The sequence below is a fragment of the Sphaerodactylus townsendi genome, linkage group LG08 (assembly GCF_021028975.2).
Source record: "Sphaerodactylus townsendi isolate TG3544 linkage group LG08, MPM_Stown_v2.3, whole genome shotgun sequence".
Lineage (NCBI taxonomy): Eukaryota > Metazoa > Chordata > Lepidosauria > Squamata > Sphaerodactylidae > Sphaerodactylus > Sphaerodactylus townsendi.
In genome coordinates, this window is record NC_059432.1 from 9,619,211 (window position 1) to 9,644,598 (window position 25,388).

Below are 25,388 nucleotides of genomic sequence, written 5' to 3' on the forward strand. Positions count from 1 at the left end.
ATAACTCGAGTAAAACTGAATATTTTGAAAAATCCTTTCTTAGCGAGCACCTAAACCACATAATGAACCAGTGTGCCAAATTTCAACATTGTAGGTTTGGTGGTTTTTGAGTTCTGTGCATGAGTCAGTGAGTGGTATTTTACGTTTATATGTATAGATTTGTTTTGGAAACCCTTGCTTAATCTGGTGCAGTACTAACTTGTAACCATTTTATTTTTAATAAATACTTTTAAGCCTTAGATGTGGGGAACAGTTCTCAGTACCACAAATGCCTCCACTGTCTTCGATGCACTATTTAAATAGGAGGGGGAGGAAGGGTGGCAGCTGGCAAGCAGCTTTTCCTCCGGGACCTCCAATCTGCCCTGTGGGACCCAGGACAGGGGAAACTGAGGCTAGGCTTCAGGGTTGCAAAGGAAGCTGGGGAGTCCTGACCCTCCCCAGTGGGAAGTCCCTCAAAAGGTCAGGTGGTGGCAGCGATACCCAGAGAGAAGAAAGCAAGCCCTCTCCAGGAAAACGTGGCAACCCCTGGTAGAGGCTTAGGAGTGGAATAGGGCCTGCTGGGTAAAGCAAGCACGTTCCTCTACACCTTCTGTATATGTAAGTATGAGTTATGAGAAAGAAGCAGTGGCGTAGGAGGTTAAGAGCTCGTGTATCTAATCTGGAGGAACCGGGTTTGATTCCCAGCTCTGCCACCTGAGCTGTGGAGGCTTATCTGGGGAATTCAGATTAGCCTGTACACTCCCACACACGCCAGCTGGGTGACCTTGGGCTAGTCACAGCTTCTCGGAGCTCTCTCAGCCCCACCTACTTCACAGGGTGTTTGTTGTGAGGGGGGAAGGGCAAGGAGATTATAATCCCCTTTGAGTCTCCTGCAGGAGAGATATAAATCCAAACTCCTCCTCCTCCTCCTCCTCCTCCTCCTCTTCTTCTTCTTCTTCTTCTTCTTCTTCTTCTTCTTCTTCTTCTTCTGTGAATATATTTAGTTGATTAAATTGTTTTATGTATTATGCATTTTCACTGGCATTGTAATGTGGTGTCTGCAGAAGAATTGTTGTGGCTGAAGAAGACTAAGGTCGAAAGTGTTAAACTTAGCTGGGTTAGCACTACTATTTGATGTTTACATGTGGCCAACTTATCTCCTGACAAGGAATCCAGCAGAACATCTGGCAATTGGAGTACTTTCAACTTTTGATATGTGTTCATACTTATGTATGGCCAGTTTATCTCTTGATATGGTGTCCAGGTGAGATCTGGCAACTGTAGTACTTCAAGCCTCTGTCGTCAAAGCAACAAGCAACTGACTATTTGTATCATCCAGTGTTTTTGTTGAAGAACCAGCATCCATTTCACCCCAGTGCACTTAATGGCTGGGGCTCTGTTTGCTGTTGACTACTGATTTGCAAGGATTTTCATTAAAGGGATATTATTTATACAGAGACTTATTATCTTTTGTGTATTTTCTGGGATCCCTTTTCTGTCTATTATGTTATTCATGTATTGTATTATTTTTTATTGTTGATATTTGGGCTATTTTCTATTTGGGCTATTTTCTATTAAAGGTTATATTTTTAATGCTTTTTTTTGGCTAGGCAGAGTAATTTTTCATGTAACATCCATACTGTCTCTGTCTCATTTTTTACATTGTATTGATTAACATGGTGTCAGGAATATGTTTGTGTATTCATCGTCCTTGGTTTTTCCCGCCAGCCTGCTCTGGCTAACTGCCTGGTCTGGGAGATTCCGGCTTTGTTGCTATCTCTGCTTGCCTATGTGAAACTATGCTTTGTTTTCCTTTCATGTGGCGGGAAAAAGGGTTTGATACTGTATTAAACCACTATCTGAGTTCTGAAAGTCCTCAGAACTCGCATGGCTTGTTTTTGACAATGACTGCCAGTACAATAAAGAGCTTTTAAGAGTTACTTTTGTCTGGACTTTCCAAGTTTGTTACACATAGACAGAGAGGTTGTCGAGAGGCACCTGACTGCAATGAATATGTACAACATCCCCTCTCCCCACCCCTGGCCTGATGGCATGCATCTGACAATGCTCTAAGGACATTTTAGAGAGCTTGGAGAATGGGAGGTGTGCCACAAGACCGGAAGAGGGTGAATGTTATCCCAGTCTTCAAAAAAGGGGGGAGGGATGACCCAGGAAACTACAGGCCAGTCAAGCTGTCCTCTGTCCTAGGGAAGACACTGGTTGGAGGCTGGTTGGAGACCTGCACCCAAAGAGTGTCAATGTCAATGGCATTTCATCTGATTAGAAGGAAGTGTCCAGTGGGAGGTGGTGCAAGGGATACTTATCAAATTTGTTGATAACACCAAATTGGGGGAATCAGTGTACACACAGGATCATAGAGCCAGAATCCAAATTCTGAGCATACTGGAAAAGTGTGCAAATGTGAACAGGATACAATTCAGCAAGAATAAGTGCAGAGTTCTACATCTGGGTAACAAAAATGAGAAGCATGCATACTGGGTGGGGATAGCACCCATACTGGATAGCAGTATGTAAGGAAGATCTAGGGGTACAGGTGGGTTGTAATTTCAATATAAGCAGCCAGTGTGATGCAGCGACAAAAAAGGCTAATGTGATCTTGATGTGTATCAAGAGAGGCATAACATCCACATTGCAAGATGTCATAGTCCCGCTGTACAATACATTGGTCAGGCTGCACCTGGAGTGCTGTGTGCGGCTCTGGAGGCCTCACTTCAAAAACCCCGTGGACAGAAGGAAACGGGTGCAGAGGAGACCGATGAGGATGATTGGGAGCCTGGATGCCAGACCTTATGTGGAAAGGCCGAGGGACTTGGGAATGTTTAGCCTGGAAAACAGGAGATCAAGGAGGTACATGTATTTGAAGTGTTTGAAAGGCTATCACTTGAAGGAGGGCAGGGAGATGTTGCTGTTGGCAGGAGAGGAGAGGACTTGAAATAGTGTGTTTAAAGTACATGCAGAAAAATATGAACGGGGCATTAGGTAGGTTTGGGTTTTTTTACATTGAGAGTAGCCCAGCAGAGGAATCAGATGTCTGGGGAGGTGGGGAGCTCCCCCTCTCTGGCAATCTTTAAGCAGTGACTGGACAAACGCTTGTCTGGGGTGCTCTAGGCTGATCCTGTATTGGCTTGTATGGCCCCTTCCTGCTCTATGATTCTAGGACTACAGTGTTCCACATATCTCATTATTTTTGGCCCCACGCTGTATTCTTCCTCTGTGCCAGTGGAAGGCACATTTCACTTATCTGATGAACAGGGGCCAATACACCAAATGTCAGGTAGTCTTTCAGGTGCTCCCAAACCTATTTGAGATTGGGGTTCAGATTCCTGCACTGATTTGGTAAAAAACAATGATGGAAAGGTAAGTGGAGCTTTTCTGTGCTTGTAACCAGGGCAGTCTTCATCATTCCCTAGGACAGTGGTTCTCAACCTTCCTAATGCCGCAACCCTTTAATACAGTTCCTCATGTTGTGGTGACCCCCAACCCTAACATGTATCCATTTTACAGATGAAGAACTCTGATGCAGAGAGTCTTAGGCGACCCCTGGGAAAGGGTCGTTCGACCTCCAAAGGGGTTGCGACCCCCAGGTTGAGAACCATTGCTCCAGCAGGAAAACCACGTCTACTGGTAGGCAACATGGAAGTTTCCTGAAGGGGCAAACAAAGGTTTCCCAGAGCCACCTCAGGTCAGGAAAATGATATGTGCAGCGGGGCTTAAGCACTCTGTTCCGCATGCTGTGGCCCATGTTTGCTTGGGAATTCTGTTTCCACATGCAGTGCATTTCTGATCATGCAGGCCTGGGAAGAACACGAGGACAACAGAATGTGCTGGTGGGTCAGATGGAACAGAGGTGGGATTTATATGAAATAAAGAGCTCAGCCGTTACAGTCCTCGGGGTGCTTTGTGGGAAGTCCTCAGAACGTGTCCCCAATAACCTGGAAGTTCACTGCAAGCCCTTCGGGTTCCCCAGCACCAACTCCCAGATTACATCACCTTAGCATCCGCCACTTTGCTCAGCCCCAACTCATGGATGATCTGGGTCACTCGCTCTTCTTTCTCTTGGAAGCTGATTGAGCTTGGGAGCCGCAGGGCCGCAGAGAAGAGTAAATTCTCCCGCACAGTCATTGTGCCCATGACAACGTCATCCTGAAAGCAACCGACTCCTGAGGTGTTAGAAAGCCCTTGCAAAGCGATGCCCTTGGCCAGCCCTCCCTGATACCTGGATTTGAAAATCAAGCATTGTTTGGGGAAGGGGTTCTGCTCCCATGCCTTTAACTGTAACCTGAAAGACAAAAAATTAACTGCTGGGAGACCCTTTCCTGGCATGGAGATCAAACAGGGAAGATATCGCTTTGGAACGCAAGAGTTTTGAACACCATAGTTCAGGAGGCCCAAACTTTCTGAACATGTGGTTTGAAATTCTTAACTAGCATGGTGGGTGCAGTCACAACATGACTGACACAAAATGGCAGCCACAAGTGGCAGAGCCCAACCACAGAATGGCTGCTGCAGCTTATCTTCAATCATGCGGTGAGAATCCCTGTGCTGTGGTGGCAGCTGCTGCCAAAGAAACATGTTAAAAATCTGCACAGCCAATGCAATTTCCACTGGCGGGTCAGAGGCCCTGCTGGGCAAAAGCCCCGCCTGGCCCCACACTCTTTCCAAAAACGCTTGGCAGGCAGGAGGAAAGGTGCCAGCAGGTACCATGGAGCCCATGATCACCACGTTGGGGACCCCTGCAGTCACTGGTTGATTGATTGGTTCACTGGATTTTAAAGAATTTTTGTTTCTGTCCTTTGTAACTAAAGATTTCAAATCCAATCAAACGTTTGGAATGAAGAGATAGACTTTCACAGAAGTCTCTCTCTTGATCGTTCAGTGTTCATGTAAGTGCCATCCCCCTTCCCTCCAAAAAAACCTCTTTCCCATCTGTCTACTTACATGACATTCTGCGGTTGTTTATCTTTGGCGTGTAGAGAGGAGGTCTCCGTCCCTCTGTGCAGAGATTCCTCACTAGCCAAATATTTGTGGAATCTGCCCATTTATGACTTGTGTTACAGTTAAAGCTGCCAGGTGCTTCACAAAGACGCAAGAGGCCAGCATGCGGGCATGCTCAGAAGACAATCCTCTCCGACAGAGAGATCCTGACCATCCAGATTTTTAGGGCTAGTGCTGGAGGACATGTGTAAGCCGTGGAGGTATACACAGCAGTGTCATTACAGTGTAATTAGGTGGCTGATTACAAACACCACCAGAAACTTGCTTTCAGACAGGGTTGTGAAAAGTGGAACAGGCAAGACTGGGTCGTCTCCAGGAATATCTGAGTCACATGGGGGAGGGAGACAGTGTCCAAGCAGGCAGGAGCTCATCGAGTGTTAGAAATGACAGTCCAAAGATGAAAGAAGAAGAAGAAGATGATGAGGAGGAGGAGTTTGGATTTATACCCCCCTTTCTCTCCTGCAGGAGACTCAAAGGGGCTTACAATCTCCTTGCCCTTCCCCCCTCACAACAAACACCCTGTGAGGTGGGTGGGGCTGAGAGAGTTCCAAGAAGCTGTGACTAGCCCAAGGTCACTCAGCTGGCGTGTGTGGGAGTGTACAGGCTAATCTGAATTCCCCAGATAAGCCTCCACAGCTCAGGTGGCAGAGCGGAGAATCAAACCCGGTTCCTCCAGATTAGATACACGAGCTCTTAACCTCCTACGCCACTACTGCTCGGAGAGGATTGAATGAATAGTTGAAGAACCCAATAGTGGGAGTGGAAAAACTTAAATAACCAGCCCATAGAAATGAACAAAGGTCTTATATGTCTCTACACTAATGCACAGAGCACGGGAAACAAACAAGACAAATGCAAACTCTTAACACGGCATGGCAAATATGATATAATAAGCAGCAAAGCCCGCTGTAGGGTAATACAGCAAGCCTAGATAGGGCAAGGGGGTGAGGGCAGGTGAGGGCTTGCTGGGGGTGGGGTAGGTGGGGAAGGTTCCTGGGAGTGGGGGGAAGGGGGGAGGGCTTGCAGGGGGTGGGGGGAAGGCGGGGAAGGTTCATGGGAGTGGGGGGAAGGCAGGGAGGAGGGAAGGGCTTGCTGGGGGAGGAGGGAAGGCAAGCAGGGTTTCTGGGAGTGGAGGGGAAGGCAGGGAGTGCTTGCTGGAGCCTTTTGCCTACCAGCCAAAAAAACCCATACCAAAGGAAGGCACCAAGCTGGCCTTGCTATTTAAACCTTACGGCTGCTGCACTCCCCTCCTGTGACTCTGTTGCTCGGTCCTTGCTTTTAGATGGCCCTGCTTGCTCAATTTTACTGATCAACATATACATGCCCCCTAGTACAACCGGCTGTATCCTTAATTCACTATGGGCCCAGCTTACCACTTATTTCCAGGAACTAACCTCGAACTATCCCGCAGCAGATATAATTATAGCAGGGGACCTCAATGCCAGAATTGGAAGCGATGAACTTAACATCTGTGAAGCCTCAAAACTCAATGCCAGTCATCTCCCTTCTCAATTTTCCATGACCAGGTGTTCTAAAGATTCTACAATCAATAAGGCCGGCCTCCAACTCTTCCAGCTCTGCCTTCAATTTAATGTCATCTTTGTCAATGGATTACTCCCAAACTCAGGTGAATTTACCTCCATCTCATCTAGGGGCTGTAGTGTCATTGATTATTTTATAATCTCTTCTCATTTACTCAACCAGGTTACAGACTTTCGTATCTGTCATAACCACTTGAGTGATCACCTTCCTCTGAGCCTTAACATAAAATACAACATTATTTCCTCTTTGCATACCTTACCTAGTATGGATCCCACCATGCAGGTAATGAAATGGTGTGATGCCTTGATTGCTAGGCTACACGACTTCTTCTCCTCAAAATCAACGTTTGAACTACAATCTACTTCATGGAATACACTCTCCTTTGAGGGACTTGTTGATTCAATTAGCTACAACTTTAGATCCAAGCCCTCTGTGCAACCTGCTAATCACAGTAGAGCCAATAACATCACACTGAACGCTGAATGCCTTAATCTAAAGCACCAACTGAGAAGAATTTATTGTATCCACAAGAACACGAACCTTTCTAACTTTTCTTATCCAGAGTTTGCTAAAAGATCAGATCAAACACTGTAAAACTACTGCTATTACAGCCAGCTGGAACTCCTTGATTAGTGCAACAAATGGGAAAGATTCCAAGAAATTCTGGTCAATCATTGCCGGCAACTCTGTCTCGTGTGATAATTTGTCGGCAAACATCACTCCCGAAACTTGGCAAGAGTATTTCACTGATGTCTTTCCAGACAAGTTCCCAGCGACAAGTCCCACGGAGCCCATAGAGGCTTCACATCTTGAGTCCTTCCAAGAATGGTCACCGGTAACCCCATCAGAGGTTATAAGACTTATTGACCAACTAAAGCAGAATAAAGCACCTGGACCTGATTCATTTCCCCCTGAAATCTTTAAGCAGTTTAAGATGTGGTGGGCCCCTGTTTTGGCATCCCTGTTCACCTACATCGATAAAACCAGTATAATCCCTTCCTCATGGACTAAGTCATTAATTATTCCTATCTTTAAGAAAGGTGATGCATCATCGCCCTCCAATTATAGACCAATAAGCCTCCTTGACATCTCTGGCAAGCTCTATGCAAAACATCTACTGGAGAAATTGACTTTATGGATCTCAATGAACAAATTCATCGGTCCTGAGCAGATTGGCTTCACTGCTGGAAAATCTACCCTAGACCACTGCCTGGTTCTAAACACCTTGATAGCCAAATACTCACGTTGTAAAAATACCAAACTCTTTGCTGCCTTTCTAGATCTAAAGGGGGCTTTTGATTCCATCCCTAGAGACCTCCTCTGGAGGAAGTTGTGGTCTTTTGGTGTCGAAGGAAGACTGATAACCTTAATCAAGGTGTTGCATACCAACACATCCAGTAAAATTAAATTCAATTGACAAGGTAGGCTTACCCCTTCAATTGGTATCAGCAAAGGGGTGAAACAAAGGTGTTTACTTGCCCAAACCTTATTCAACCTTTGTGTGAGCGATCTGCCTGCTGCAGTTTCAGCTTCCGATGACCATGCACCATCTCTAGGACCTTCAAAAATTTCTGTCTTACTCTACGCTGATGACACTCTCTTGCTCTCACACACTCAAGTGGGCCTACGCAGACTTCTTAGATGCTGCCAAGAATACTGCAACATAAACTACCTAACTATAAACTACTCAAAGTCTAAAGTTGTAGTTTTCTCCAACTCGCGCTGCCTGTTGCGATGGCCTCTTAACAACAATCTCTTGGAGCAAGTGACAACATTCAAATATTTAGGTCTCCACTATCTTTAAGGTTGTTTTGGTTTGCTAGCAGCTTGATTCAATCTTGGAGCTACATTCCTGCTTCTGGGCATCTTGCCCAGGACTATCGTTATCTCTTGCTTAGCCTTGCTGCATGCTTGCTACTGTCCTGTGTGACCCTGTTCTTGGTGGGAATATTAAGGTGGGTTGTTTGGGTTGGGGTTTTCGTGGGAAACTGTCAGCCCGTAAAAAGCGGCTGCTTGAGAGAGTCTGGTCAGAATTTGCATTGTCTGTAGAAGATCATGATTGCAAGATCAATAAAGAACTAATGCAGTTACTTTTTGCCTGGACTTTGCTGATTCCTTACACTATCATCACAAAGCTGATTGATCACACCACAGGAACAAAGCAATAGCGTTGAGCAAAAGCTCGTGCAACGCCATAATTGGCTTCTTCCATGATAAGGGACATAGATACATCCCTGCCTCCTTAAAGATCTTCAACTCTAAAATGTGCCAACAACTCCTCTATGGCTGCCCGTTGTGGATTCATGTATGGAACACTGAAGCCGAGAGAATTCAATCTAGGTTCCTGTATAAGATCTTTGGAACCCCTTGCCCCGTACCCTGTGCAGCCTTGTGTTTGGAAGCTGACCAACACCTGTTGGAAACCATAGCCTGGTGCCACACTTTTAGGTTCTGGCTACACATCTGTTTTCACAACGGCCAGCTTAGCTTTACCTCAAACACTCTCTCTTATTTGTTCTCGATGGAGTGGTGGATTCATATAACCAATAAGTTGCAAGACCTAGCTGTGTCCCTTGATGATCTACTTATGACTACTAATGAGATATACCGTCTCATAAAGCTAAGACTCTTTGAGCAGGACTACCAGAAACTGGTGGCACAAGCAAATAAAACCTGCTCTCCAATCTATCTGCATATCTTGCCTCGTTTTCCCACTCCTGCTAACTATCTACATCTCCTACATGAGCCCACTCTGAGATGCGCTGTCACCTTAGCCAGATGCAATGTTCTTCCTTCTACCAGACGATACAACAGAGAGCACCATCTTCATTCCTCTGATAGATCTTGCACCTGCAATCCTGGTCTTAAAGAAACTGTCCATCATGTTCTAATTGCCCTTTATATGCTGTAGAGCAGAAAAGACTACTTAATCCTTTCTTAGCTGATCTAGGCAACACTACAGATGCTGTCAAAACTTTGTTCTTGTTAGACAGCAACTCAACTGTTACCATCGAACAAACTGCTAGATTCTTGTGTGTTGTCATCATTGAACGTTCCCAAATACTTAGCAGACTCAATCCCAATTCAGTGGCTTAATATTCCAGCACTCCTGATGCTTGTTTTTTTAAAATTTTACCTGCCAATTTTAATATCCATTGTATAATTAATATATATATGCTATTAAAGGTTTCTAAAAAGAGTGCTTGCTGGAGGAAGGAGGGAAGGACTTGCTGGGGGTGGGGGAAGGCAGGCAGGATTCCTGGGAGTGGAGGGGAAGGTGGGGAGGGCTTGCTGGAGGAAGGAGGGAAGGACTTGCTGGGGGTGGGGGGAAGGCAGGCAGGATTCCTGGGAGTGGAGGGGAAGGTGGGGGAGGGCTTGCTGGGGGAAGGAGGGAAGGATTTGCTGGGGGTGATGAGGCAGGATTCCTGGAAGTGGGGGTGGGCAGGCAGGATATCTGGGAGTGGAGGGGAAGGTTGGGAGGGTTCCTGGGCGTGGGGGAAGGGTTCCTGTGGGTTTGCAGGGAGGGTGAGGGACCATTTCACCCGCACATCAATGGATCTGGGGGCAGTAAGGGCTCCAGGGGGAGGGGAAAGTGTGTGGGGGTTTGTTTGTGGAGGGGGTCCGGCAGGCCATTCTAGCTGCTTGGAAGGTGTGAGGGCTTGTGGTATCCCACAGAACCGGCGTGCAGAGCCCTCTGATTTGCGGGGCAATCGAATGTTGGGACGAGGAACCCACGACATGCGTCCTGTTCCCTCATTGGGCAAGGGTTCATCATTCCAACATTTGATTGATTAGCGCTTTATTATGTAGGATAGGCATCTCTAGGATAGGCATCTCTAGGAGCAGCAGTGGCGTAGTGGCTAAGTGCAGTGGCTAAGAGCAGGTGCACTCTGATCTGGAGGAACCTGGTTTGATTCCCAGCTCTCCCGCTTGAGTTGTGGAGGCTTTTCTGGGGAATTCAGATTAGCCTGTGCACTCCCACACATGCCAGCTGGGTGACCTTGGGCTAGTCACAGATTCTCGGAGCTCTCTCAGCCCCACCCACCTCACAGGGTGTTTGTTGTGAGGGGGGAAGGGCAAGGAGATTGTAAGCCCCTTTGAGTCTCCTACAGGAGAGAAAGGGGGGATATAAATCCAAACTCTTCTTCTTCTTCTTCTGAAACCCAGTGGGATGATTCTCATAATTGGAATGTAACAATTGAGGGGGATTGCCTATTTCAAAGAAATAGACCAACTAAGAAAGGAGAAGGAGTAGCATTATCTGTCAGGGACAATTACACCTGTGAGCATGTCCATGACTTAGATCCTAGAAGCCAGGTTGAGAGCATCCAGGTAAAAATTAAGGGGGAGAGAAACAATAGTGATCTCATTGTGGGGTTCTGTTAGACAGTCCCCAAGTCAGACTAAAGAGTGGTTTGATGCCATCCTGTAACAGATGACCAAACTTTCAGAAGGGAGAGAAGTAACAGGGGAGAGGTTGGCCTGGTGTACCGGTCGCCTAGCGCACCCGGTGATGGCCTGCCACGGCTGCTGGAGGCGGTGGCCTAGTGGGCGTTGCGATTCCCTCGACTTGTTGTCTTGAGAGATTTCAATGTCCATGTGGACGCCGCCTCATGTTCAGCGGCAGTGGACCTGGTGTCATCCATGGCGATGCTGAGACTCTCCCTATTAAACACAGGCGCCACTCATGAGGCCGGTCACACTTTGGATCTGGTCTTTTGGGGGAGGAGTGAATATGGTTGTATCCTCTGTTAGTAGAGTGCCATGGTCCGACCATTTTGCCCTGAAGGTCCGGGTGGATTCGCCGCGCCAACCCTGTCTAGGCGACGGACTTATTCATGTCAGCCCACGGAGACTTATGGAACCGATTGGGTTCCTGAATGCTCTGCGGGATCCTGAGCCTCCTGGCACCCTCGATGAGCAGGTGACAGACTGGAACTCCAGACTTTCAGATGCCATCAAGGAAATTGCTCCCAAGCGCCCTCTGCGCCCCCGTTCACGGCGGGCTCCTTGGTATACCGGGGAGCTACATCAAATGAAATGGTAACTCAGACGGCTAGAGCAAGCGTGGAGGAAGTCTCGTGACGAAGTGGCGCCAACAACTTATAGGACGTTAATGAAGGCCTATGAGTTGGCGATATGAAGGGCAAAGAATGCTCATTTCTGGTCCTCCCTCGCATCTGCTAGCTCTCACCCGGCACAATTATTTCGGATTGTTCGATCCCGCAACTCTTTGGTGGAGGGGTCTACAAATTCTCAATTGGCTATTGGCTGTGACGCTTTTCAGAGGTTTTTTGTAGACAAAGTCACGTCACTCCTCTGGGACCTTCCAGTCACACTTGATACATAAAGGGAACTCGAGGCTCCTGCACCGTCTTTGGGTCCAAGTTTGGACCAGTTTTCCCTACTCTGCAAGCCCGATGTTGACAGGGTCCTAGCTGCTGTTAGGCCTACTACCTGTCCTCTGTATCCGTGCGCCTCCTGGCTGATAAAAGCTTGCCGGGAAGAGTTACGACCCCACCTGTTGAATATAGACAACTGCTCCCTTGAGCAAGGAGTGTTTCCAGGTGGGTTGAAGGAGGCAGTGGTCCGCCCACTCTTGAAAAGACCATCTTTAGATCCTGGCGATCTGGCCAATTACCGCCCCGTTTCGAATTTGTTGCTTCAGGGGAAGGTAATTGAGAGAGTGGTGTTGGAGAAGCTTCAGGGCTTCCTGGAGGACGCATCGGTGCTTGATCCCTTCCAGTCCAGCTTCTGTGCTGGGCATGGGAGGGAGACCGCCCTCGTTGCCATCACAGACACACTCCGCATGCAGCTAGACCAAGGCGGATCGGCGCTGCTGGTGTTGCTTGATCTCACAGCAGCGTTTGATATGGTCGATCATGACCTTTTGATCTACCGCCTGGCTGCCTCTGGAATGCGGGGCACTGTCCTTCAGTGGATTGCCTCGTTTCTCTAGGGTCGGGGTCAACAGGTATGGTGTGGGGATGAGGCCTCCCAGAGGGCCCCACTTAGTTGTGAGGTTCCTCAGGGGGCCTTGCTTTCCCCGCTTATATTTAACATCTACATGTGACCCCTTGCTCAGCTGGTGCAGAGTTTTGGGCTGGTCTGTCACCAATATGTGGATGACACCCAGCTCATTTTGTTGATGGAGAGGGGAGCAGCCTCTGCCCCTGCTGCTCTGCAACGCTGTCTGGAGTCAGTCGCTGGGTGGTTGAGGCAGAGTAGGTTAAAACTTAATCCAGCGAAGACGGAGGGTTTTTTTGGCTGGGCTGGGGGGAGAGACTGAGGGAATTTCTGCTGCCTGTTTTGGAAGGGGTCATGTTGGCCCCGGAGATTATCCCTGGCGCCAGAAGCCTGGGGGGGTCCGCTTCTGACCTCTTCATTACCAATGGAGCACCCAGGTGGGCCCATGTTACCCAGGTTGGCGCTTCTTTCATCTTCGCCAGGCACGGTGGCTGGCTCCTTATCTCTCCCAGTCCCACCTGGCCACTGTGATCCATGCACGTCACCTCGAGGCTGGATTACTGTAACTCGCCCTACGCGGCCTTCCCCGCGCACTGATCCGAAAGCTGAAGCTGGTCCAGTATGCAGCGCCCAGCTTTGACAGGTGGGTGATTATTCAGATCATATCACCCCCCTGTGCTGTCATGCCGCTTCGCACTGGCTCCCAGCGGAGTTCCTGGATCGTTTTCAAGGTGTTGGTATTGACCTTAAGGCCTTTACGCGGGCATGGGCCCCTGGCCATACCTACGTGCGGGACCGCGATCACCCCTTTATGTCCAATACTACAGGCCACCGCGGTCGGGCAGCGGCAGAACTGGCTTGTGATCCCAGGCCCCGGCGCAGGATGCTGCTGGTTCTCGACCTCGGGCCAGGGCCTTTTATGGTTTCTATTCCCTGCCTGGTGGAATGCTCTACCTCCAGCTGTCCGGGCCCTGCGGGACCTTGGCGAGTTCCTCAGGGCTTGTAAGACAGAGCTATTCCACCAGGCTTTTGGAGGGGCTGGCCGCGGTTCCACTGCCCCCCATTGAAACTGAAATCAAAGCTGCATGTCTTTTTCTTTTTCTTCTTTCTTCTTTTTTCTTTGTTGGCCTTTAGATCGGGCGCCTGTGTGTATGTGTTTTACACAATCTTGTTGTTTTAATGTATTTATTGTTATTAACTGCTGTTGAGTTTTAATGGGTTAAGCTTTTATGTTGTATTAATCTGCTGTTTGGAAACAGCCGTGTTGTGAGCCACCTCGAGCCTTTCGGGGATGAGGTGGCCTATAAATTTAATAAATAAATAAATAAATAAATAACAGTTAAGGGAGATTTCAATCATCCTGATATTGGCCTTGCTGACAATTTCATGCTCCAGAAGGTAGAGAAGGCAACAAGAGGACTGGCTATTTTAGATCGGCTCCTAGCCAACAATGATAACCTGATCAATGAGGTCTAAGTGGTAGAGTCCTTACGTGGGAGTGACCTTGTTCTCTTGGAGTTTGTTATACAATGGAAAGGGGATGCCAAGTCCAGTTGGGCACATGTTCTAGACTTTAAGAAAGCTGATTTCAGTAAACTTAAAAAACTACTGGGTGTGATCTCATGGTTAAGAATACTAAAAGAGAAGGGAGTACAAGATGGATGGGAGTTTCTTAAAAGTGAGATCTTGCAGGCACAATTTTCAAACAGTTCCAATTAGGAGAAAAAATAGGAGGTGTCTAAAGAAACCAGGATGGATGTCTAAAGAACTCTTAAGGGAGCTAAGATGTAAAAGGGACATGCTCAAGAAATGGAAAAGGAGGGAAAATACTAAAGAGGAATTTAAACAAATAGCCAAGACAAGTAGGGAGAAAGTAAGAAAAGCTAAAGCTCACAATGAGCTCAGACTTGCGAGAGATGTTAAAAACAATAAAAAGGGATTTTTTGGTTGTGTACTTAGCAAAAGGAAGAAAAAAGATATGATAGGGTCACTACAAGAGAAGATGACAAAATCCTAATGAGGACAGAGAAAAAGAGGAACTACTCAACACTTTCTTTGCCTCAGTCTTCTCCCAAAAGGAAAACAGTGCTCAGTCAGGGGAAATTGAACAGGAGCTGCAGTAGGGGAAATTCAGCACAGACTAAATAAAGAGGAGGAGAGGGCCCCGCTCGTTTTAAAACTGAACCTGTCCTTTTGCATTGTGCTGAACATTGGGAAAGGCGCAGCTTCATTTTAGCTCCGGTGGCTAGAAATCCCATTGTTTTGGGAATGTCATGGTTGGAGGCTCATGATCCTACTATTTGCTGGGCTCCATGCATAGTGCATTTTACTGATTCCCCATGTGGGAGCCACATGCAGGAAGGGGATCCATCTGAAACTTAGATAGTTCCTTCAGCTCTAGAGGTGACCCCTCCACTGGACTTGCCCGGTGTGCCCAAACCCTATTGGGATCTCTCCAGTTTTTTGAGGAAGGGGAGTGCAACCAATTGCCACCCCATAGAGACACTGACTGTAAAATCAACTTAGTTCCGGGGCCAAGCTCCCAAAGGAAGGATTTACAGGATGAGTCTGTAAAGGATTCAATGGTGTTGATGGTGAGGTAACCTTGAGTGCATTCCACAGCCCGGGCGATGGGCCAGATGCATCGGCGGAGACTTTATCTTTGCGCGGGAGATGAAGCCTCTGTTCCCATGGGAAGCAGGAAGGGGGGATGGGGGGACTGGTATTATAACCTGTGCTTCTGGCGGGAAGTGTCATTCCTGCCACTGCGTGTATTTGAGCTTTTAAGATGTCTTTAATAAAATGGGACTTTTTTTACCCAAAAGCCTTTTATTTCTGCTTCTATGGAATTCCTTACATTGTGGCAGGAATCCTAATTCATCTATACTCCTGTGTAGTGGACCTCTTTGTCTTTAAGCGTGGAGAGGTTGAATGTTACTGCGGAAGGTACGGTAGCCCCTGTGCAAAGAGTGGCCTCGACCTTTCCCCTTTCTTGATCTGGAGTGAACCAGCAGGGAGAACGGGCTCGCGAGGTTTCTTTTCCCGCCCCTCGTGATCAGCACGAAGTCTTCCTCTTTTTTACTCCGCTGGAACGACGGGACGGACGACCACTCATGGGGACTTCCGGCGAGTCGCTTGGGGCGCCGTTCATGGATCGAAATGCCGTGTGATCGGATCTCTACCCGCTCGCTTCGTGGGATTAAGCAAACCTTCAGATGCAACCTGTCATGGAGGGAGACGGGTTTGACCACCTTTTCATAGCGCAACCCAGGAATCCATTGAATCGATTCCTGACTCGTATTTTGCGGATGCTCCTAAAGAACCACCGTGGCACAGCACTGGGGCCCGCCCAAAGGGACACCGACTAAACTCTGAATTGGGAGGGGTATCCGTATTCGCTTCCCAATCGGACTTCTAATCCTGGCCAGCAACCGCACCTTGAGGTGCCTTCGGGAGCCACTGGTGGCTACCGGGGCGGCTACGGTGCCCGGATACCTCGCTTCCAGACGCATTTTAAGAGTCCGAAGAAAGCCTGCCTTTCCCAGCCGGATCGCTTCCTCTCCCATCGAGAGGACTGGGATGAGGAAGTGGGACGACCAAGTAGACTTCTGCCGCATGGAACCGTGGAACGCCAGCTAAGTGGGAGTGAGGAACGGGCACAGTTGCAGCAAGAGCTTAAACCTGCAGAGGGACCGAACAGCAACGCGAAAGAAGTGCTCCAGCTCCGAAGTTGGACCGGCCAAGGACGACTCTAACTACAATATGCCCAGAATCGGCCAGTCCATGACAAAGTCCTGGAACGCTCCAGACTGGATTTACAACGGCAACGCTGAAGCCGCTTCAGGTTCTGCGCGACGCAGTGAGCTTCCTACTGGAAGCCCTTAAACGGGATCGAACTGGCTAAATTGGAACGAGAAAGCTGCTTTTGCATGCTAATTCTCAGGATGCATTGTTGGCTCGCAAGGAGAGGGAGCTGGCTGGCGTTGGAGAGGGAAACTAAAGAGGTAGCAGACCGCAGCTCCCAAGTTGGAGTTTATGCTGTTACTGATCATGCCGGGTGCCAGGGGGGGCTAATGACGGTCCTGCCACCCAAAACGCCAGCTGCACCATTCGCCTGACCCGCTCCCCGCATAACAGCTGCCTGCTCCAACCTGCCTAACCCGCTAAGATCCACCTCCCCTGTAGCGTTTAAGACAGTCGTTTAACGGCGGGCTACTATCGGCCTCCCATAATTTCAGCCTCCGCTTTGATGGGACTGCTTCCAAACTTCCCTACTTACCTTGCAACTCACAATGCCCACTTGGAAGCACTATGATGATTTATACCGTCTGAGCGAAAAAATACGGACATCGCTCAGTCCTGGATGGGGCAGCAGCCGACTGGTTCAGGTGGACTATTTTGATTTGCAGGATGAGGACTCTCGCGACAGTGCCCGTGATTCTCCGCTTCCAAGCCTTGGTGAGCTGCTTTCAAGATCCAGGCGCTCGGTGAATGAAGCTATCCGGCAAGACTATCAAAACCATCCAACAAGGCGCAACCGCCTGCTTGCAGATTTTGCCCGTGGAATTTCAGGCGGCGCGGCTGCTCGACTTCTCCTGAGAAAGTGGCCTGAACGCATGAAATGCTTAATACTTCAGATGCTGTGGACGGCAAGCTACGGAAACGTCTTTTAATTCGAAGTTCCTCGTATTCATTGCAGATTGGATCCAGTTGGGGTCCCAAGTAGCGCCTCGTTTGGAATATGCTCGCTTCAAGCGAGGCCAGCCCGCGCCCAAAACCACTACTGTGTCCACCAAGTCATTCCAGTCAGCCTCTACCGAAACTCACCTCTGAACGCCGCCGCACAACTGGGATTGTGTCTTTACTATGGAGGGCCAGGTCATCTAGCCAGCCTAACTGTCCCAAGAAACAAAACCAACCGCCCAGCCTCCACAAGACTAGCCTGCCAAACCACCACGCAGGTCAGTTTCCATCTACCGCCTCGCTCTTTAAAGCAGTTACCGGTTGGCTACTCCAGAGGAGGGGAAGCAGCTGTTTGCCTTTCTTCAGCCCCCCCCATGGACATGGGCCTCGACTCCTGACGCTGTGAGTGAAGGCAGCCCCATTACTGTTCGCTACATTTCTACCAACCCCGCTTAAACACACTCTCGCATTATAGCCTTCGGCCCTTGTGGATTCGCTGCTCCCATTGCTTAATGCGCCCCAGGTGGCGGAGGAGCTTAGGTCTCAATCGAATTCCCCTGGTTAAGCCTACATACCTTTCACCCAAATGGACGGTAGCTCCCTCGGGAACGGCGGACCGCCCAGTATAAACACAGCCGTTCTCCTCCGGTTACCGTAATCATTGGGAGAAGATTAATTTTATTTTGGCGCCAGTGGCCAAACACTCTATAGTTTTGGGCATGCCTTGGTTATTGGTTACATGAACCAAAAATTCATTTGGAAAGAAAGAACTTGTAATTCATCACCGGATCCTCCCTGCGGTGAACACATGAATTGGGAAGAAAACTCCAACGCCTTCCCGGACACACTCCTCCCCGGCTTCCTCAGTGATTGTTCCCCATTCTATTGGCATCCCACCTGCATATCATGATCTAGCCAGAGTTTTTCAGGAGCAGGAATGCTACCAGTTGCCACCCCACAGAGACACTGACTGTAAAATTGTCATACAACCAGGGGCACAACTACCTGCGGTAGAATCTACCGTGATGAGTCCTTAGCCAGAGGAGAAGGAACTCGTGCCTTCTAGACAAGAACCTTGCCGTCGCTGGGTTCATACGGGCGGGCTACCAAACAGCACTCCACGCTTGCTCCCGCTTTTGTTTGTCAAAAGAAAGATGGGTCTTTACCGCTTTGCACAGATTATCGAGGTCTCAATGCGTCTCCTGTCCAATAAATATCCTTTGCCTTTGATCAAGGACCTTTTAGATGCACTCGCAAAGGACGATTTTTTACTAAATTGGACTTTGAGAGAAGCTACTACAGAGTCAGAATTGCTGAAGGCTATGAACACTCTGATCATGCGTTTAACACAAAGTTTGGACAGTTTGAATATTTAATAATGCCATTCGGGTTGGCGGGCCCCCCGAGCTTTGTATGGCCCTTATCAACCTAGTTCTCCATGATTTACTGTACAAAGGAGTTGTTGTATACTTAGATGACGTTTTAATTCCTCACTCACAAACCATAGAAGAGCATGAAATGTTGGTTCGAGGCAGCGTATTGAACGCTTGCTTGATAACTCTCTCGCTAAACTCCTCCAAATGCTGTTTCCATCAGACTTCCATTGGACTATTTGGTTACCGGATCTCAGCCCTGAGGGCTTAAAAATGGATCCTGCTAAAATTGACGAAGTCCTCCAATGGCTCAAGCCCCTCACCAACCGCTAAAGAACTCCAGTCATTTCTTTGGTTTTGCTAATTTCTATCGTGACTTTATAAATTCCAATTCGGCTGAACTAACTCTCCCACTCACAGACCCTCTACGCACTAAGGTAAGGATCCACTGTCCGGCCAAGCCTCGGGGCCCCCTTTCCTGGTCTGAGGAATGTCAAACAGCCTTCAACTGTTAAAAATCTGCTTTTACCACTGAACCTATCCTAAAGCACCCTTGACCCAGATCTCCTGCCAGGGTTCACGTGGATGCCTCGGACAAAGCACTTGGGGCAGCCCTGTTGCAGAAAAAAAATAAAGATGGTAGGCTGGTTCCGCGGTGCTTATTTTGTCTAAAAGTTCTTCTGGTGCTGAACTCAACTGGACTGTGGAGACAAAGAGATCGCGGCCATCAAAGTAGCACTTTCCACTTGGCCACTGGCTGGAGGGGGCTAAGCACCCCTTTCAAGTTTGGTCGATCATAAAACCTGGCAGCCTCTTTCCACCCCCCCTCAAGATGTTCACGTAAACAACCACGCTAGTCATTTCTTTTCTCAAGCTTCTCTTTTACAGTCCATTTTTTTCCCAGGGAAACTAACAACCAAGCTGGACGGGCTTCCGGGCCAATTGGGAGGGGGGGTGGAGCTGCCTTAACGGCATGACATTCCACGCACTGTTCTTTCCCTCCCAGTTGGGTTGGCTTCGTCACCCGGATCTCAAACGTCCATTCTCCACCCCCCCCCATTCCCAGTCTCGCTCTCCTTTCCTGGGCGCGGGAACTGGAGTGAGGCGGGCTGCACGAGCCTCCAGCAAGCCGAAGGAGACTCCCACCATGCTTGGAGACGGGAGTTTGGCGAGGGGGAATGTTGGTACGTGCCTCCTGTAGCAGGTTCTTGAGGCTTGCCACGCATGCCCGCTCAGCTGGACATTTTGGTTTTTTGAAAACTCTGCATTTAGCCCTACGGCAGTTCCTCGTGGCGCTGCGGAATGCTAAAGACATTGAGGCATACATTAAAGGCTGCTCGGCTTGTGCAGAAGCCAAGACATTCATTCCGGAAAGCCCCATGGGACTGTTGGAAACTTTCCCGCCGTAGCTCTCCCCTCGCCTCTTGGGAGGTCATCTCTATGGACTTTATTACAGACTTGCCTGAAAAGTCATGGCAACACAGTTTTATGGGCGGTGGTAGACTTATTCTCTTAAGCAAGCCCATTTTTTTATTCCATGCTTCCATCCTCCTCCGGCCTCTAAGTTGGCACGGCTGTTTATTCAACATGCTTACCGCCTCCATTCCGCCTCGGCATAAGGTGGTCTCCCACCGCCGCCCCCAATTCATCTCAAAAGTTTTGGTTGGGGTTGTTGGGGCTTCAGCTCGCCGCCATTTCCTACCACGCTCAGTGCGACGGCGAGACGGAGAGAACTAACAGAACCCTAGAGCAGTATTTATGTTGTTACACCAAACTACTACTCAAGACAATTGGTGCGAACTTCTATTCCGCTTTTATGGAGTAATGCTCTATAACAATGCGTTCATAGTAGTACAAAGAAAACCCCTTTGAAATTGTGTCTGGTCGCCTCTTCCTCGCTAAGCCACAACTACCCGCAGCGCGCTTTGACCCCCCCAGAATTTCATCAATGGATTTCATCATCCCTAGCCGAGGGATGGAAGTCGGTCCAGACCGCCTTACAACAAGCAAAGGGACTCCTAAAATCGTAGGCGGATAAACACCGCCGGATTTCCTCTGCGCAGGGCTCCTGCGTATTTATCTACAAAAAAATCTTAGAGACGTCGCATAAATTCTTCTCCAAACTTAAGCAAAGAGATCAGTGGGACCTTTTCAGATTACTAAAGTGATTAATGATGTCACCACCTCGCTTAGATTTTGCCTAACTCTTCTTTAGTAACATCCATCCTGTTCTCTCCATTCCAGCTTCGCTCAAGGAGCTTTCCACCTTTCTCCAAGCACAAAACCTGGGGAAGGGAATCTTCTTTAGGGGAGGCAGAGTGTAAAGGATTCAATGGCGTTGATGGTGAGGTAACCTTTGAGTGCATTCCACAGCCCGGCCGATAATGGCCAGATGCATCGGGCGGAGACTTTATCTTTAAGGGCCGAGATGAAGCCCCTGGTTCCTACGTGGGGAAGCAGGAAGGGGGGATGGGGTGACTGGTATTATAACCTGTGCTTCTGGCGGGAAGTGTCATTCCTGCCACTGCGTGTATTTGAGCTTTCTAAGATGTCTTAATAAATGGACTTTTACTCCAAAAGCCTTTTATTTCTGCTTCTATGGAATTCCTTACAGAGTCCAACCGAAGAAATGGAATTACGTGCTTTCTTGGATAAGAATCTAGCCAGAGGTTTTATTCGCAAAGCAACCAAGAGCACTTATGTGGCGCCTGTTCTGTTCGTTAAGAAAAAACATGGTTCCTTAAGACTGCACCAATTATAGAGGATTAAATGCTATTTCCATATCAAATAAATACTCCCTGCCGTTGATTAAGGATTTGCTTGATGCCCTGCGTTCAGGACGACTTTTCACGAAACTGGATTTGCGTGAAGCCTATTATAGGGTGTGGATTGCTGAAGGTTTTGAACATCTCACTGCGTTCAATACTAAGTTTGGCCAATATGAATATCTTGTTAGGCCATTCGGATTAAATGGAGCTCCAGGGGCTTTTATGTCTTTGATCAACGATGTGCTTCAGGACTTACTGTTTAAGGGGGTGGTGGTGTATTTGGGTGATGTGCTTATTTACTCCAAAATGGAGGAAGAACATGTCCAGTTAGTTCTTACTGTCTTACAATGTCTTCTTGACAATTCGCTATTCGTCAAGTTACCCAAATGTGCTTTTCATCAGACCAAATTAGACTATTTGGGCTATCAGATCTCTGCAGAAGGTCCGGAAATGGATCCTGCCAAAGTGGCAGCAGTGGTAGATTTGCCAGCTCCTTCATCCTGCAGGGATTTACAGTCCTTTCTTGGCTTTGCATACTTCTATCGTGACTTTATTCCCCAATTTGCTCAAATTGCTCTGCCTTTGACAGACCTGTTGCGCACCAAAGGCAAGGGACCGTTGGCGGCGAAACCAGGAGCCCCTCTTAATTGGTCCTCTGAATGCCAACATGCGTTCCAACAGCTAAAAATTCTTTTACCACTGAACCGATCTTAAGACATCCTGATCCTACACTCCCATTTGTGGTTCATGTGGATGCCTCCGACAAAGCCTTAGGTGCCGCACTCCTGCAGAAAAATAAAGATAACAAACTCGTTCCGTGTGCTTATTTGTCAAAGAAATTAACTGGTCCCGAACTAAATTGGACTGTGGGTGATAAAGAAACAGCGGCCATCAAAGAAGCCCTTAGTACGTGGAGACATTGGCTGGAAGGGGCGTCTCATCCCTTCCAGGTATGGTCGGATCATAAAAATCTGTCCGCCCTGTCAACAGCTACCAAAATGTCGGTTAAACAACTTCGGTGGGTGGATTTCTTTTCCAGATGCAATTTCACAGTTCACTTTTTCCCTGGAAAAACTAACAGGCTGGCGGACATGCTCTCCCGCCTTCCAAAGGGGGCGGATTGCTCTTTACGCGCCATGCCACGCGCAGTGTTAACTCTCAATTGGGGCTGGCGGTCACCAGATCTCAAACCCGATCCAGCTACACCTCCTGTACATCCCTCTACCCATCCTGACATTGTCATGCCATTTTTGCAACTCCTCCGGGAGGCGGGGAGCCAGCCCATCCCAGAGGATGACGTTGACCCTGCATTGGTTTTGAGGGATGGGGTATGGAGAAAGGGTGACCGCAGGAATGTATTGGTGGCGGGCCATGATGCCAAGCCGGCAGGACATTTCGGATTCTTAAAAACCCTGCATCTCTTATGCAGACAGTTCTGGTGGCACACAATGCGCAAGGACATTGAGGCTTATGTGAAAGGGTGCCCGAAAAGTGCAGAAGCCAAACCGATCGCTGGGAAACCTCACGGTCTTTTGCAGCCAATTCCACCTGCAGCCAGTCCATGGCAGATTATCTCGATGGACTTCATCACGGATCTCCCAGAAAGCCATGGCAACATGGCATTGTGGGTGGTGGTAGATCTCTTTTCCAAACAGGCATATTTTGTACCGTGCTCTTCCATTCTGTCAGCTCCCAAATTAGCAAAGATGTTTGTACAACACATCTATCGCTTGCACTCCGCCCCAGCTAAGATAATTTCAGACCACGGGCCCCAATTCATTTCAAAATTTTGGAAGGCATTTTTGGGGTTGTATGGGGCGGCCACCTGCGGTGGCCATACCACGTGCAAACAGATGGCCAGTCGAAACGCACAAACAGAACATTAGAACAATATTTGCACTGCTACGCTAATTATCACCAGAACAATTGGTCTGATTTGTTGCCATTCGCAGAATACACCTATAATAATGCAGTTCATAGTAGCACGAAAAAAAACGCTGTTTGAAGTGGTGACAGGGTGATCCTTCCCTCTGTTTCCCTTATTGGGATCCCAGCCACTCCACCCTCCGGATTTTAATGAGTCGATGCAAACCCTGGTGGAGGGCTGGAACTCCATCAATACAAGTCTCCGTCAAGCGCAAGAATCCCAGAAAGTGCAGGCTGATAAACATCGCACAGACTTTCCTCTACAAGTGGGGGAATGGGTGTATTTATCCACTAAGAATCTTAGAGATGTGCACAAATATTCCAAACTTGGCAAGAAATTCATTGGGTCCTTTCGGATTATACAGGTTATCAATGATGTCACTGCTAAACTTGAATTGCCAAATTCATTAAGAAATATTCATTCTGTGTTTCATTCCAGCTTGCTCAAGTGGGCTCCAGATTCCAATGCCTGGCATGGCCCTCCGGAACGCCCCCCTCAGGTTATGATTGATGGACACAAACATTACGAGATTGATGCTGTCCTGGATTCTCGTGTATCCCGGAATTGCCTGCAATATCTTGTCTCGTGGGTGGGATACCAGTCGGGCCACAATCAATGGGTTAATGCTACTGATATTATTGCTCCTACTTTAATTGCTACCTTTCATAAAGCTTTTCCTTTCAAGCTGGGGGGATGTTTCTTAAGGGAGGCGGAGTGTAAAGTTGCTGCTTAGCCTTGGAAGTTTCTCTTCTGACAAGGTTGGCGGGACGCCCAGAACAGGGAATGTTTCTCTTATCTGTATCTCCTGTTTCTTTTGCCTGTCTGTGTGAAACTGTTTCAAGGAGGTTTTTGGATGGGAACTAAAGGTGTTTATCTAACTTTGGCGGGAACTGGCCATAAAAGAGGCTGTTTGAACGGTGGAGGGGGGGGGGTCAGTTCCCGCATTGCTTGTGATCGACTTAGAATGCCAGCTCAATAAAGAACTTGAAAAGTTACTTTTGGCCTGGACTTTACTGGTTCCTTACACTAATCTTATCTCTCTTTTTTGATAGAATAACAAGTTTGGTAGACAAAGGGAATGCTTTAGATGTAGCATACCTTGACTTCAGTATGGCCTTTGAGAAGGTCTCCTCCTGATGTTCTTGCAAGGAAGCTAGTAAAATCTGGACTAGACAATGCTACTGTTAGATGGATTTATAACTGGTTGACTGACTGAACCCAAAGGGTGCTCACCAATGGCTTATCTTCATCCTAGAAAGAAGTGACTAATGGGGTACCACAAGGTTCTGTCCTGGGCCCAATGCTATTCAATATTTTTATCAATGACTTGGATGATAGAATAGAGGGCATGCTAATCAAATTTGCAGATGGCACCAAAATAGGAGGGGTAGCTAATACCCCAGAGAACAGAGTCAGAATTCAGAATGACCCAGACAGATTAGACAGCTGGGCCAAAACAAACAAAATGAATTTCAACCAAGAGAAATGTAAGATACTACACATAGGCAGAAAAAAATGAAATGCACAGATATAAGATGGGTGACATCTGGCTTGACAACACTACATCTGAAAGGGATCTGGGAGTCTTAGTAGACCACAAACTGACCATGAGTTAGCAGTGTGATGCAGCAGCCAAGAAAGCCAATGCGATTGTATCAATAGGGGTATAGTGTCAAGATTGAGGGATGTAATTGTACCTCTCTATTCTGAATTGGTTAGACCTCACCTGGAATATTGTGTGCAGTTCTGGGGACCGCAGTTCAGGAGGGATATTGACTGGCTGGAGCGGGACCAGAGGAGGGCAACCAAAATGGTCAAAGGTCTGGAATCCATGCCCTACTTAGAGGGACCTGGATATGTTTAGTTTGATGAAGAGAAGGTTAAGGGGGGGGGGACATGACAGCCATGTTTAGATATTTGAAGGGATGTCATGTTGGTGAGGGAGCAAGCTTTCTTCTGCTCCAGAGACTAGGATCAGGAGTAATGGGTTCAAGGTGAAGGAAAAGAGATTCCATCTAAATATCAGGAAAAACTTCCTGACAGTCAGGGCTGTTTGACAGTGGAATGCACTACCTCGGAGAGGGAAAATGGATATGCTTAATCAGAACTTCCTGACAGTCAGGGCTGTTCAAC

General features: G+C 48.0%; 1 protein-coding gene across 1 annotated transcript in view; it reads right to left on the bottom strand.

Annotated features, from left to right (window-relative positions):
- Positions 1 to 25,388, bottom strand: part of LOC125438171 (broad substrate specificity ATP-binding cassette transporter ABCG2-like) — an 89,296-nt gene that overhangs the window by 45,913 nt on the left and 17,995 nt on the right. Inside the window, exon 5 of the mRNA XM_048506410.1 lies at positions 3,991 to 4,143. Within this exon, the coding sequence (XP_048362367.1) occupies positions 3,991 to 4,143 (153 nt within the window). The remainder of the gene's footprint in view (positions 1 to 3,990; positions 4,144 to 25,388) is intronic.